Source organism: Xyrauchen texanus, chromosome 27 (genome assembly GCF_025860055.1).
Source record: "Xyrauchen texanus isolate HMW12.3.18 chromosome 27, RBS_HiC_50CHRs, whole genome shotgun sequence".
Lineage (NCBI taxonomy): Eukaryota > Metazoa > Chordata > Actinopteri > Cypriniformes > Catostomidae > Xyrauchen > Xyrauchen texanus.
In genome coordinates this window covers 24,175,986-24,191,690 of record NC_068302.1, presented here as the reverse complement: position 1 = coordinate 24,191,690, position 15,705 = coordinate 24,175,986, and the positions used below count along the sequence as shown (strand labels likewise).

The 15,705-nt window shown below is 36.3% G+C and overlaps 1 protein-coding gene across 1 annotated transcript; it reads right to left on the bottom strand.

Annotated features, from left to right (window-relative positions):
- Positions 1-642: 642 nt before the first annotated feature.
- On the bottom strand, positions 643-13,261 carry opn7c (opsin 7, group member c). The gene is made up of 8 exons (XM_052094947.1): positions 13,203-13,261; positions 12,949-13,037; positions 9,242-9,329; positions 5,513-5,675; positions 4,993-5,120; positions 2,048-2,186; positions 1,747-1,942; positions 643-1,238 (listed from the first exon to the last, which is right to left on the bottom strand). Exons 2-8 carry the CDS (start codon positions 13,021-13,023, stop codon positions 747-749), a joined length of 1,281 nt encoding a protein of 426 aa, XP_051950907.1. The 5' UTR covers positions 13,024-13,037; positions 13,203-13,261; the 3' UTR covers positions 643-746.
- Positions 13,262-15,705: the final 2,444 nt, after the last annotated feature.

Sequence of the window (15,705 nt, the reverse complement as noted above, 5' to 3'; positions counted from 1 at the left end):
AATATCATCATATGTTTGTTATAGTTCTTGAGTAAACATGCAAAAATAATCAAATCACACTGCCATAATTTTAGACAAAGGTCAACAACATTTTGAAGGCAAATTTTTACCAAAAGGTTAAATGTGTTCTTAGGAAAAATATATATTTTTATAAAAGTCAGGGTGGTGCATATTGTCACATTTTAATCAGGGCATGTTATCATATATTTTAAATATCATACATTTATACAAATTATTAAATACAATATTTGTTGGCCAAAACAATTGTTTGATATTTTTGTTACCTTTTTCATTTGAGTTGTTTCATGAATTGTTTTGTGCCTCATTATTGATTTAAATTTTAAATTGACTAAAATAATGTAGGTTATATCATAGGCTGTATAATGCAGGCAAATATTTAAAGAGTTTAAAACAACGAGAACCGTAATGTTTCTGTTGTGACAACTTACATCATTGAGTGACTATATGAAAAAAGTTGTCACAAAAGTTCAACGTGTGTTCAATGAATTGTATATTTTTTCCTGTGAAAAGGTTTGTTAGCTTTATTTTGTAGTCAAGGTCTTATGGTTTGCATCAATGGAGAAATTAATTTTCAAAAATACATCTATCAGAGAAATGGAGTAAATGGAGTTCACTGGAATAAAAGGGTTACTACTAGCCCCAGTCTCCTCTGTTTCTTTCTTTCTTCCTTATATTTCTTTATTTCAATCTCTAATCTCTCTCTCTCTCTTTACAATACACTTGCCTCACAAGATGTTGTTTTGCATTCTCTCACTTATCCGTCTTACTGGAATTTCACTCTGGATGGTGCCTTCAAGAATACGTGCAGTTCTCTGAGGGCTGATTGGCTGAATGTGTGGTTCTGCCTCTGTATAATGAAGACATGCCCCATAACTCTCTGGCTGGCCTCTGATAAAGTGAGTGGAGTTGCTGGCATCCTTATAGTTACAAGTCTGAGAGTCCTGCATCTGCAGGACCATTCCTGGGCTGCCCTTGCCATGGCTTAAACAAATCCTGTGGTAGATGTTTTGAGTATCTTGACTTAGTGATTTCCGAAAGTTGGGTTTGAAGAGTAGATATACCATAGGGTTGTAAATGGTGGATGATTTGGCCAGAATCGCTGCCAGCGCAAAGGCAGTGGGTGGGACTTGCTCATCGGCGCTGAATGCAGCCCACATGGCAACCACTGCATATGGGCTCCAGGCTGTAAGGAAGCCAATACATACAGCCACAGAGAGCTGGAAAGAATATACACCAAAAACACAAATACTCAGTAAATATGCAGTTGGATAAGCTGATTTGTTTTAGAAATCTGCATTACAAACAGTCAATTCCACATACTGCTCAGTATGCACATAAAAATGTATTATCCGACTCTGATTAGTGCTATTGGTTGGTATTATGGCAATATAAGTGAATTTATATGTACAATTTCATATATATATATATATATATACTACATTAAATATGTATTAAACATACTACAATTTAGACATTTAGCACCAACATATTCAACAACAGCAGTGCATCCCACAATGCCAGAAGTTAGGTACATACTCAGTTATACTGTCATGTTCCTGCTGTCTACCCGACAGAGCAATTCAATACATTTTTGCAAAATAAGACAGTTTGGAAGCCATACTTCTTTTAGTACTTAGATCATATACAGAATAATACTGCACATTTAATCACTGACATTCAACAATCCAACAAATCAACCCATAAACCCTTCACCTTTGAACTTACCTTGATGATAAGTGTATGTGCGTTTGCCACTTTGGTTTGTGGTGAGATGTGTTGTTGAACAGCTTGGCGGGACCCCTTCACTCTGAGCAAGATGAAGGTGTAAGAGAGGATGATGATGGTACAGGGGAGAACGTAACAAAAGATAAAGAGACTGATGATGTAAGACATGGCAAGGGGATCATGGAGTGGGGTGTACCTTAGAATATACAATGTGGAAAAAGGAAACAACATAATTACAGAAAAATTAAAAGAGCAACAATGTTTAGGCTCCATCTCTGTCATAACATTTTTGGGCTCATACCAGTTTATGCAGCAGGCCGTTCCATACGGTTCTGGACCAAAACTTCCCCAGTGCAGCAGAGGACCCACAGCAAACACAAATGCATAGCACCACACCGCGACCACCATCACACAAGCGTGGCTAGATGAGAACTTATTACCTGGAAAGAGGGAGAAGTGGCGCATGTATAAACATTTTTGTAGGTATAGTTTATACAAAAATTACAATTTTGTCATTTACTTCTGTATGATTTTCCTTCTTCACTGGAACAAAAAACGGATGGTTTGTGTTCATGGTATGGAAGATAGTAGCTCAGATGTTCCACGGAAGAAGGTCCACTGTTTCCACTGCACAGTACAACGCGACTCAACACTGCTCGCTTTTTTGGGGTTTTCCACTAAGGATAGTACCTGGTACCTGATACTTTTTTTAGTACCACCTCGGTCGAGGTTCCAAGCAAGCCGAGCCGATACTAAATGTGATGTCAACATCCTGCAGATCACTGATTGGTCAGGGAGAATCGTCACTACCAGCGTCACTGGATTTCCGAAACTCGACATCAACCTGCTAGTTTTAAAGTTAGCAACAGCGATAAAAGTATCATTTGTTCAAGTGAATTTCGATTGTGAAAAAAGAAATGGCTGTGTGCAAAACCACGCTGTGGTCAATAAACAGGGTTTAAACGGTACACTCGTTAACGATAAGCAAAACGAAAAAGTCTCTCAGGAAGTGTATCAGCTGTTGGCCGCACATGGCTACCAACGGGCCAACAAACAGTGTACGGAAAAGTAAACAAAATAAATAAAAGTGACTACAGAACATCAAGAAAACGTGGAAGTGTTTCGACCAAATAGACGCTATCTAACCTGGCGAGCAATGGGAGGGAGAGTGCCCTGGACTGGCATTGATCTACGATGGAGGATGGTATGTTTTGTTATGTTAACTCTATACTCTGCTTGAAAGCTTTACTTCATTTAGTTGACCAGCTACTGAATGATGCTTCTAAAACAACCAGGCCAATTTAACTGTTACGCTTGTGTAAAATCACCATGCAACAACAGCTTTATGCAGCACAATGAGCTAGTAGCTAACAGCTAGCGGTCATGTTATTGTTTTGGTCAGTTTGTGTCTTGTTTAAGATGATGTCACGGCAGTAGAGGCGGCGCAACTATGACGATCAGCCTTTAATCCCACCCACGTTGAGGTGGCACTAAACTGCAGTGGAAATGCAAGCTCAGAAAAGTACAGCAAGTGGAGTTGAGTCGAACCATAACGTGCAATGGAAAAGTGCCATTAGTAACAATAATGTGACCTCTACCGGTATACAGTGTGACTGGCCAAGATGACCGACAGGCTATTTGATTCTTCTGAAACAGGTCTGAACAGGAATTATTTTACTTTTCATATCCCAAAGAGGTAGAAGCGACAAATGACCAGGTGTTTCAAGCTCCAGCAAACCTAATCAGCAAGCGTTCAAAATGAAAATGTGTGCTCATTATCTTCTTTTCTTCTGTTCAACTTTTGTTCACTTGTTTCATCACTCTGTCTCTCCTACTTTGTCTCCCTATCCTTTACACATTCTGTTTACATATCCTCTCTTATCTTTTTCATTTTATTTATATCCTTCTTTGTGCCTTAAACTCTCATTCTGGTAAATTTAGGGACCCCAAAGTGCCTTTTATCTCAAGATGAACAGAATGTGATATTCTGAGTCTTCAGACAGAACACGTGTGCTTAAAAGTCAAAACTCTCAGACTTGATTCATCTGAGGGAGATTAGACTTGATCCCCAACACACACCCCTGATACAGCAGAGCTGCTCTTTTTTGGATTTGGCTGTATTAACCAGAAATTATGTTAATATCTGTCAAAGGCATTAAAAACTATTATTAACTATGACAAGGCCTATCCTGTAGAAAAAGCAGTTTATACCAATGTATGTTGGTTTGCTGGTTTAAGATGGTCTTCCAGCCTGTTAAGGATGGTCTTTGGGCACTTTTCAGCCAGTTAGGCTGGGAGTCCAACTAGATCAGTTTAAACAAATTTTCTTTCTGTAGTTATGCAGGATTTAGCTATGGGTAAAAACATAACATGTACGAGTGTTTAAAGGGACAGTTCACCCACAAATGAAAATTCTCTCATAATTTACTAACCGTCATGCCATCCCAGATGTGTATGACTTTCTTTCTTCTGCAGAACACAAAGATTTTTAGAAGAATATCTCAGCTCTGTTGGTCCTTAAAATGCAAGTATAGTAAATAGTGACCAGACCTTTGAAGCTCAAAAAAATCACATAAAGGCCACATAAAAGTAATCCATAAGTCTCCACTGGTTAAATCTATATCTTCAGAAGCGATATGATAGGGTTTGATGAGAAATATATCAATATTTATGTAATTTTTACTACAAATCTTTACTTTCACTTTCAGATTCTTTCACATTTCACTTGTATTGTTAGGACCAGCAGAGCTGAGATATTCTTCTAAAATTCTTTATTTGTGTTCTGCAGAAGAAAGAAAGTCATACACATCTGGGATGCCATAAGGGTGAGTAAATTATTGGAGAATTTTCATTTTTGGGTGAACTGTCCCTTTAAGAGTTGGAATGGGCTCTGACCCAAAACACTTTCATAATTTATGCACTTAACTAAACAAATAAAAATAAAGGATTTCAAAGATTATGTCAGCCAACATTTAAATTGTTGAATATACACTGTTTGAAGTAAAATCATAATGATAAAAATTAGAAAGCTGACACTTTCCATTTGACTTTAGTGAATAAAACTCAAAACGTGTTTTGGGGTCAAAGTGACTCACAATGATGGAAATGTTATGATGGTTTGCATAAATAAAATTGAATATTATTGCATATTTGAAACTAAAACAATATTACTGAATAGAGTGTAATTAAATAGCACTTCAGTCTGTTGAAAAAACAAATGGTTTAGCAAAGAAAATTGCAGTTTACCATAATTTGGCAAACAGACTTTGAGGCAGCATACTGATGACAAAGCAGTCAAGTTTGTCAGGCTACATAGGCCAAATAAAACTCCACACATAGCATAGCACAGACATGCTATCTCCCCAAACAACCACCTAAAGAGGAGAAAGAGAGTGAAAGAGAAAGAGATTATTTTACAGTTTTTTGCTGAAATATTAACTCCCTTTTTATATATTATAACTTTACAATGATTACTTAGAGTTGGCTGTTTCAAGAGGCATTTTGAAACAAGAATGTGCTTTCTCAATAAATCTTAGATTTTTTTTGCAAGCTACAGCAGTATTGGGGGGACCTTTTCACTCCTTTTTCTGTACTAGAACCTGTCTAACGCATCTCCATGCAGTCATTCAGGTGTTTATGTAGTATTTACATATTTGTTGGTCTGATATTGATTGATACTCTGGTGTTTACTATAAAAAGGAAAATATGCTTTCTTAAGTTTTTAAACCAATGTTAGGGTGAAAAGCAGTGTGAGGCAGGAGTTTACCTGTGTGCAAAAGCAGATGGAATGGCCAAAGGAAACAGAGAGTGCGTCATTCCTAGATCACTCACAGACAAATTCACAATGAAAAACTCTGCTGGCTTCAGAGATGACCTCTTACGGTATGCTACAAACAAAAGCATTCCATTTCCCAAGAGTGACAGCACACCTGAGAGAGAAACTGAGATCGTATCCACTCATATCCATTCATATTTTCAACAAAACACACATTTTTTTGTATTCAAAATGTGCCCCTGACACTGTGCCATCTCCATCACACTACTGTCAAAACTTTCACATAAATCTTATGATCCCAAAACAGGAAAAATAACAAATCTTACATCTGTCTCAAGTGAATAATGATGGTGTATTTCATTCAGAACTGAAGTGTGTAATGTCTGCGCAATGGACCTGATTTATCACTGGAATTACAATGAGTCTATGAGGGATAGACGTACAGTCTCTGCTATGGGTTGTACAGTTATTTTGCGTTTTTGTATTTTGTTCTGCTGACAAAACTTTGAAAAAAAAAGTATTTTAAAGAAATTTCATTAAACAAAAAACTCCAGACAACACGAGGGATCTTTTTGATAGTTTTATATAGTGCATGTCATTGACTGTAAGTTTATCCTTCACTGTTTTGTTTTCATTTCAAAAATCAAAGATGATGCTACTGTGAATAAGGTCTAGCATCACCAACTAGAATATAATTTATGTTTTCAAACAGATTCCAGAAAACTCCCCCTATCTTCTATTAGCTGTACAAACAGATCGCTCTACCACAAACTCACTCCATTGGTTGAGCAACTGTTGATGTGTAAGACAGAACGGGCCACTCAAACAAACATAGCTGTTTTGAGACCGCCAAAGAGACACAGTATTACACTATAGGTCCAATAACACATTTTAAATAAATTTACAAATGGCTTACTTATGGTTGACTCTGCATAATAAGCTGAGATAGGAGAAAGATTTTTTTAATTGAAAAGAATTACACACATTACCTTTATTACTCTCTTAACTTACTAAGCACTTTATTTGGAACACCTGGACACCTATTAATTCATGCAATTATCTAATCAGCCAATTGTGTGGTAGCAGTGTAATGCATAAAATCATTCAGATACATGTCAGAAGCTGCAGTTAATGTTCACATCAACCCTCAGAATGGGGAAACAATTTGATCTCAATGATTTCGACCGTGGCATGATTTTTGGTGCCAGACTGGCTGGTTTGAGTATTTCTGTAACTGCTGATCTCCTGGGATTTTCATGCACAACAGACACTAGAGTTTACTCACAATGGTGCCAAAAAATATCCAGTGACCAACTTGTTGATAAGAGGGGTCAATGGAAAATGACCAGACTGGTTTGAGCTGACAAAAGGCTATGGTAATTCAGATAACCACTTTTCAAATGTAGTGAGCAAAATAGCATCTCAGAATGAACAACACATCAAATCTTGAGGGGGATGACCTACAACAACAGAAGACCACATCGGGCACTTTATTAAGACCACAGTGTTCCCAATAAGTTGCTCAGTGAGTGCAAATTACATAAATCTATAAGATAGCTTCGAAACTCCATCCATCTGAGGCTGAATTAAAGCTCTGGCATAAAACTACTTTAATATTGAGCAGACCAATCCAATCCAATTGTTAATATACTGTAATTGATGCAGTTCAAGTCCCCCTTTTCTTAAAAACAAATAAAATAAATAAAGATAAATCTAGGTTACGGTGATGCACTTATGTATGTTAATGGACCAATATTTGGAGGGTTTAAAGGCAGAAATGTGAAGCTTATAATTTTATAAAAGCACTTATATTAATTCCTCTGTTAAAACTCATGTATTACAGTTAACTGTAAATAGTAATAATAATCTTAAATTGTAAAAAAAAAAAAATTGTTTACTCAATTAAAACTTAAGTTTTTACTATTCTTCCTAGTTTTAATTAAGTTATTGTTACTCTCTAAATTCTAAAGTTGTCATTAATAAAAACATTTAAGTGATCTTATAAACAGTACTTGAAATGTCACATTTTGGAATCATAACTCAAATGTATATGTTCTTTAAAATCTGGCTTCGAGGACTACAAACTAAAACATTTTACAAAAAGTACAAAATTGCATCTGTGTGGAATACTCATAAGCCCTTGCTCTTGAAAATGTTTTTCTTTTAAAATGTATATAGATATATTTCTTATGACTATTGTTGTTTTATTGTAGCTAGTAGATAGTAGTGATTTTTGTGAAGTCACCATGAGGGTGATTAATTTTGCCTCTGGTGAAGTTGGAGCCTTTTAAGTTTAGTTCATTCTTCTTTACTCAGTTGTACTTTATAAAAGTACAGATTTATGTGCACTATGAAGTACTGAGTACAATTCTATGTGCATATGACTAAACTAGAGTCCAGTCATAATTTCCTTTACAATGTATAAGACATGTTATAACCCAACTAAAATAATTAAATCAAAACAAGCATACTTTAATCACAGATGAGTTAAGTTTACTCGTATCTAGTTAACGTTACTTAAAAAATTACGCTTAGTTTACCAAACTGCCAAATAAGACATTAACTTAGAAAAACATGCAAACTCATTGCCTTGAAATATCTAAGTACGGTCAACTAATTAGATTCTACAGTGTATACTTTTAACAGAAAAATTTGAATGTTTAGTAAAATTATCTGGATTGGCATCATGGCAACAAAGTTGTAAAACTGGATAAAGAGCTAATTTATCACACTAAAATCATGTCAAGATGCATATTGTTTACATCTTTTGGTGATACTTTTGAAACAGTATTTTAATGTTTATGGATTGGCCCCATCATTGTAAGTGCCTCAATGTAACCCATATTTTTGCTGGGTTACACAAGGGACAAGTTTAAATGCATTTTTGAAGTAATTAACATTATGCCACAAATGCTGTCAATATAGCTTAAATTAAACGGAACAGCATATTCTTTTAAGTGCCTAATTAAATGTGTCATCTCTTGAAAACATGCATCTTCTAATTTACCAAGGTTTACCAAAAAGAACTAAGCAGAATTATTACTGAACTATAATTGTAACACACATCTAGTTAATTTTGATTAAATATTATGATGTGATCTCTGAATATTGTCACCATTACCCTTTTAAAAAGACCTGCATAGATGGTTACTAGCATACAGCATGTTATCGTGTCTTCTGAATGGATTAACTAGCAAGCCTCCTTTGGTTTAAGCATTTCCATGTTGTTTACCAGCAAATATTTTGGTCAACCAGCATGGTCTTTCTGATTGAGCTGGTTGACCAAAATGTTTGCTGGTAAACAACATGGAAATGCTGGTCCACCAGTTAGACCAGCACCAAATCCAGCATAAACCAGCTTGTAAATTCATGCTGGTCTTTTCAGAAGGGAGTATATTTTTGTACTGTAAAAATAAAGCAAAGAATTCTACAATAACTCCTTAAAGAACTGCTTCAATTACAAATGAATGAAGCCAATGAGTTGAGTCATCCCATTTTTCCCAAACTAATTACACTCTGGATGGTTCGGCCAAGCAGGGCACAGGCAGGATACACGGCAGAAGGAGGTTAATGGCAGTTGAACCATTTCATCTTTGAATTATTCATAAAAGAAATTGAAGTACACAAAGTAATTCGGGGCATTGTGTGATTTACTGCTTTGATGAAACCACATGTGAAGAGGCAGAGGACACCAGAATGTTTCAGCAGTTGTGGACTTACAGAAGACTAAATAAAGAGACCCCATGAGGACATCGTGCTGCCTGGAGATAGTGGATACGAACAAGGTTGTTTTTGATACATTGCCCATCTGCAGATGAGAAAAAGAGAGCGAGAGTATCAGATACAGCAAAGAGAACTTCAAAAAGCTCTGTCTTTTACAGAGGCGCTGGCCCTAGATAGTGAAGTCAGCATGCTCATTTGATTATAAAATGCTTTGCGTTATTCACCCATTCACATGCTTTCTGTGCAGGTAACTGTTTTGTGGAAATTTCTTGATGTATAAATCACAGCAAATACGCTTAACACAAATGCCTCTCAAGTCCTGATTACGTTCTCAGCGGAATGACTAAGGTATGACTAAGCAAGAGTTTGAATAAGCTGACTGAGCTAGATACAGTTAGACAGTAAAACATTTTATACCTTGAGGCAATATTTCTCTAATCAGGCTATAAGTTTGACTTACACGTCTAACAGTATTTGCAGAGTGACTGTTACCAAATTAAATAAAAAGATGCCTCATATTCTTCACAAAATGTCATTCTTTTTTTTTACTTTGTTCTGCTTGGAACAGTTTAGATTTTAATTTGTACATGAATTAATCATTTGCTGTATGCTAGACACACACACACAAAAAAATATTTTAATGAAGTGATTGTGATTCATCTTTCTTCTCATTTTACTCTCTTTTCTCAAGTGTTTATCAATGATAGTGCGTCAATCAGTTAACTGTTGACTGAATGTAATTTTCGTTGTACCATGCAGAGCAGCATTTATCACTGAGTACAGTTTAATGGTTTGTTTGAAAACTGGTGCTGTGGTGTTCTGTTCTGATCAAACTGATGGTCAAGTCAGCTATGCATTCAGTCATATTGTCTAACTGACCAGACTAGATTTGGCGTTTATGAACAATTGTATTTCTTATGATTCAATCTTTAATGGACCTTTCCTCTCAATTTTAAACAGCTTCTTAACCAAATCTTTTGACAACATAGGATACCATAAACATATGTGTGTACAGGATGCTTTGATAATTACAGTGACACAGATATTTTGCAATGTATGATAATGATCATTTTGGTGATGATGTCCACAGTTATTCATTATAATATACAGTATTTGTTCATGGCAAATGTAAAAAAAATCACGTAAAAAAGAAAATCACAGTCAACAAAAAAGCAAACCTCTTACTAATTTTCCCTAACCTGTCTCTGTACCAGTCTGTGAATGGTACAATGCCACAGGCATCAGCCCAGTTTGGGTTTGATCGATTTGACCAATAGGACAAAGCCCATCTGTATTTTATAATAAGCCATTTGTTGTCTTTACATTTGTTTTTTTATAATATTTATTTTCTTTTTTGTTGGAAAGAATCCTTGATATATTAAAGCAGAAACCTCTTTTTGTATTATCATAACCTGCAGGGCGTGCGGACTACTCTCAGGCTCTAAATATAAAAGTTATATTGTACTGTAGAAATTCTCCTGCTACAGTTGGATTGATATAATTGTTAAATGAAGCACATTTTCAGATTACCTAACTTATCAAAACATTTTACAGTGTATCAACCAGCATCACCAGAAAGATCATTCTGTTAGACCAGTCAAGTTTAGCTTGTGCATTCCTATGCTGGTCAAACAGCTAGATCAAAAAGACTGGATCAACAGACTTTTTATAGCAGGAATTTCCTTTTCTAAGTTTATATAATATGTAGCCTGTGTTTTTGAACCATTTCTCTTTCCCCCTCTTTCTTCCCTCATTACTGTAACACTGACCAACTGCCTCTCCGCCATATCTAACAATACAACGTGCCAGTTGATGTGATCTTATGCACAGTTTTTGGTAAGTTACTCAAAATAAGTCATTAACTACAAATCAATAACTACTTCTCTAAAAAAATGTAATCAGATTATGTGTTATTTCACATTACTAATTATTTTTAGTTACTTTCTAAATAACTTTTCCAAGAAAAGCTTTTGGCTTTCCGCTCAAATTCAATATGTCTATATATCCTCCTCATTCATTGTCGCACAGGCTTCAACAGTCACAGAAATGCTAACAGACATACATATAAATTATTTTAAATGTATTATACTTATTCCTTAAATATTAAATAATTACTTTCATTGAAAGTCAGTAACAATAATCTGATTACAAAAATTCAAAATGTAATGTATTACATTACTTTTGACTAAAAAGTAATTAGATTACAGTAAATAATTACTTTGTAATCGGATACACCCAACACAGCTAATACACTAGAAGTTAAACCACAGTGGAGAAGAGCACACTCTAATACTGAACAAGCTCTCTCTCTCATTGACGAAGTTCTACTCTGAGTGTGGGTTTTAGCCTGCAGGTTTTACATTTGCATACATTTATTTATTTAGCAGACGATTTCATCCAATGCGACTTACAAATAAGGAGAACCAAACAATTAATTTTAAAACAACCAACAAAATGAGCAATGCAAACATCATGAGTAGACCAAAAACAGTGCAAAACTAGAGCAGAAGTGAAAGTGTAGAACAATAGAATGTATTTATTTTTAGTTTTTTTATAATTGAAAGTGCATTTATAAATCGTATAGAATTTACTCTCACACAGCAGCACTTGTTTGTGTTCTGCAGAAGAAAGTAAGTCATACACATCTGGGATGGCATGATAGTGAGTAAACGATGACAACATTTTCATTTGTGGGTGAACTGTCCCTTTAAACACTCATAAATATTCTGTTTGTGTATATTTACCCATTGCTAAATCCTGGATAACTACAGAAAAAAGCTTTATGCTCTAAACTGGTTTAAGCTGATCTAGAAGGACTCCCAGGCTCTTCAAATTCTGTGTAAAAATGCCACTAAAATCTAAAATCTCTTAGCTATTCTAATTCTATTCTAGACTGTTAGAATGTCTATATATTTATGTTTAATTGCTTGTGGGGAAAACCTGCACACACACGTTCTGTACAAATATCAATGAAAAATCAACCTTTTACCTCAATTTGTTTCATTCAATATGCTTGTTTGGCACAATAATGTTAGATTATTCTTTAATGAATTAGAGTATATGCTGGTATTTGGCTATGAAATATAATTTTTGGATAGTGTTGATGTCAACCTTTTATTCTGGCCTGCAAAATTACACAGTTCTTATCTGCAGCATTTATTGTGTTTGTATTCTTGGCAAATATATTCTTAGGAAAATCAACTGAATTTGTTTGAGAATGCTTCCTAATGATACAAATCAAATAAGATTATGCAAGATTCATTGGGATCCAATAAGACCATTAAAGCCATTTTACACTGCATAATGTTTTATAAGTCTTAAAGCCTCGTTCAAGAAGACCTTTTTACTGTTCTCTTGTAAATTCAAAGCACATTTTTAAAAGCACTTTAGGGTTGTGATTCTTCAATTTTGCAGTCAAGGAGAATCATGATAATGAATGACCTTTAGAACACACAACAATCTGATTAAGGTTTTGTATTTGGAGCATAATTTCATTTCAATATAAAGTTTTCCATGAACCTTTCTGATAATTTGGTTGTTTACAGGGAGTTATAAACAGTAGTCAAAAGATGGGAAATGCTGAATTCTGAATAACTGCCACCCTTGATATTTGCCATAGAATACCACAGATGGGTTTGGTGTTGCCTGGTTTGAATGGTTTTATACCATTTCCAAAGAGGTAACCTAACCCAAAATGGACTTACCTTCCAGAGGATAGCGTGTCCTTGGTTACCCTCATGGAGACCAGGTAGGATCAAAGAACGGCAACACACACACATGGATGAGGAAAATGCTAATAGGAAGAAAGAGAGAAAATGACAGAGAGACAACGAAAGACATGAAAATTGAGAAAGCTCTGGTGCTCACTACTAGAAGATCAGCAGGCATCTGTCCTTGCTCCTGGTCACATAGACACAGAGATGAATGCTGTCAGTCCACTTTGACAGTGAACACTCACATTGATGCTCACAGAGAAGAACAGCATTAGAAGTGATCCTTGATGTGGAGGACAGACTTAATCCATGCCGAGTGAGTCAGAAAACCACTGCACTGAGGACTGATGTCTCCCAGACAGCTCACACTCTCTGCTTCACGCTCTAACGCACTCTCTCTCTTTCTCTCTTTTTTTTATTTTTATTTTTTTACTTTGACTCATTTAAAATCACTCTAGCTTGAATGTTATATGACTTAAGAGGCATTTGTCTGCTTTCTTGGAACCCAAAATGTGGGTTCATTATTTTAATATAACACAAGCAAGAGTGCTTTTGTATGAAATATCAGGACAGCATTGATTTGGCCATAGGCACAAGACCAAAGTAACTTAATGTTAATTTTAGACACAATATGGCCAGTTATTTTGTCTATGTTTGCTCAACTACTACTTGGGTTTCTCTTCAACTTTGAGCAATTTCATTTTGATCAATTTTACAAAATAGTAAAACATTTCAGGTTTTATTTCCACCACACCAAACAATTTGGTCAATAACAAAGTTTTAAAAGTTAACAAGTTTAAAACTTGTTAACCAAGTCACTGAAGAGCATGCTTGAGATGAAATATACACTCACCTAAAGGATTATTAGGAACACCATACTAATACTGTGTTTGACCCCCTTTCGCCTTCAGAACTGCCTTAATTCTACGTGGCATTGATTAAACAAGGTGCTGAAAGCATTCTTTAGAAATGTTGGCCCATATTGATAGGATAGCATCTTGCAGTTGATGGAGATTTGTGGGATGCACATCCAGGGCACGAAGCTCCCGTTTCACCACATCCCAAAGATGCTCTATTGGGTTGAGATCTGGTGACTGTGGGGGCCATTTTAGTACAGTGAACTCATTGTCATGTTCAAGAAACCAATTTGAAATGATTCGAGCTTTGTGACATGGTGCATTATCCTGCTGGAAGTAGCCATCAGAGGATGGGTACATGGTGGCCATAAAGGGATGGACATGGTCAGAAACAATGCTCAGGTAGGCCGTGGCATTTAAACGATGCCCAATTGGCACTAAGGGGCCTAAAGTGTGCCAAGAAAACATCCCCCACACCATTACACCACCACCAGCAGCCTGCACAGTGGTAACAAGGCATGATGGATCCATGTTTTCATTCTGTTTACGCCAAATTCTGACTCTACCATCTGAATGTCTCAACAGAAATCGAGACTCATCAGACCAGGCAACATTTTTCCAGTCTTCAACTGTCCAATTTTGGTGAGCTCTTGCAAATTGTAGCCTCTCTTTCCTATTTGTAGTGGAGATGAGTGGTACCCGGTGGGGTCTTCTGCTGTTGTAGCCCATCCACCTCAAGGTTGTGCGTGTTGTGGCTTCACAAATGCTTTTCTGCATACCTCGGTTGTAACGAGTGGTTATTTCAGGCAAAGTTGCTCTTCTATCAGCTTGAATCAGTCGGCCCATTCTCCTCTGACCTCTAGCATCAACAAGGTATTTTTGCCCACAGGACTGCCGCATACTGGATGTTTTTCCCTTTTCACACCATTCTTTGTAAACCCTAGAAATGGTTGTGCGTGAAAATCCCAGTAACTGAGCAGATTGTGAAATACTCAGACCGGCCCGTCTGGCACCAACAACCATGCCACGCTCAAAATTGCTTAAATCACCTTTCTTTCCCATTCTGACATTCAGTTTGGAGTTCAGGAGATTGTCTTGACCAGGACCACACCCCTAAATGCATTGAAGCAACTGCCATGTGATTGGTTGATTAGATAATTGCATTAATGAGAAATTGAACAGGTGTTCCTAATAATCCTTTAGGTGAGCGTATTAGGCAAGTGATATTTTAAGAAAACAAAGAAAATTCAAGGTAATTATCACTTTAATTGGCATAATTTCCATTTTCTGTCAATTTGGCAAATTATGCAAAAAGTGTGAAAATATTATCGAATTGTGTGTATTTAGGGTACAAACTGTTGAATACAATGAAATTAGCCTAAGCAAGACAAAGGGGAAGAACATTAAAATATTACAAATATGATTTCAATCACTGTCATTTCCACCACAGAATTCCATTCAACACAATACATAAAATGACATCAGGCGGAAATGACACTGTGGTGGGACTTTTCATGACTCCCAGCATGTGGAGGCTCATGCTACTCTCTGCAAGCCATGCACAATTTACCACACACCCCATTGTGAGCGAGAACCACAAATCGTGACCACGAGGAGGTTTCCCCATGTGACTCTACCCTCCCTAGCAACCAGGCCAATTTTGGTTGCTTAGGAGACCAAAGCAGGAAATAAAATTGATTCAGCACAAATATACATTGTGACAGGTTGGAGGGCGTGGCTGGGTTGTGATTTTACACGCCCGGCCCCTTATCAGGCTAATCAAGCCTCCGAGATGGGTAAAGGCTGACTGCGGGAAGTGGTGTGGGAGAGAGAGGGTGTTTACGGGCAGCTGCCGCATGTGTGTTTGTGTGTGTGTCTTCTTATTTAATTA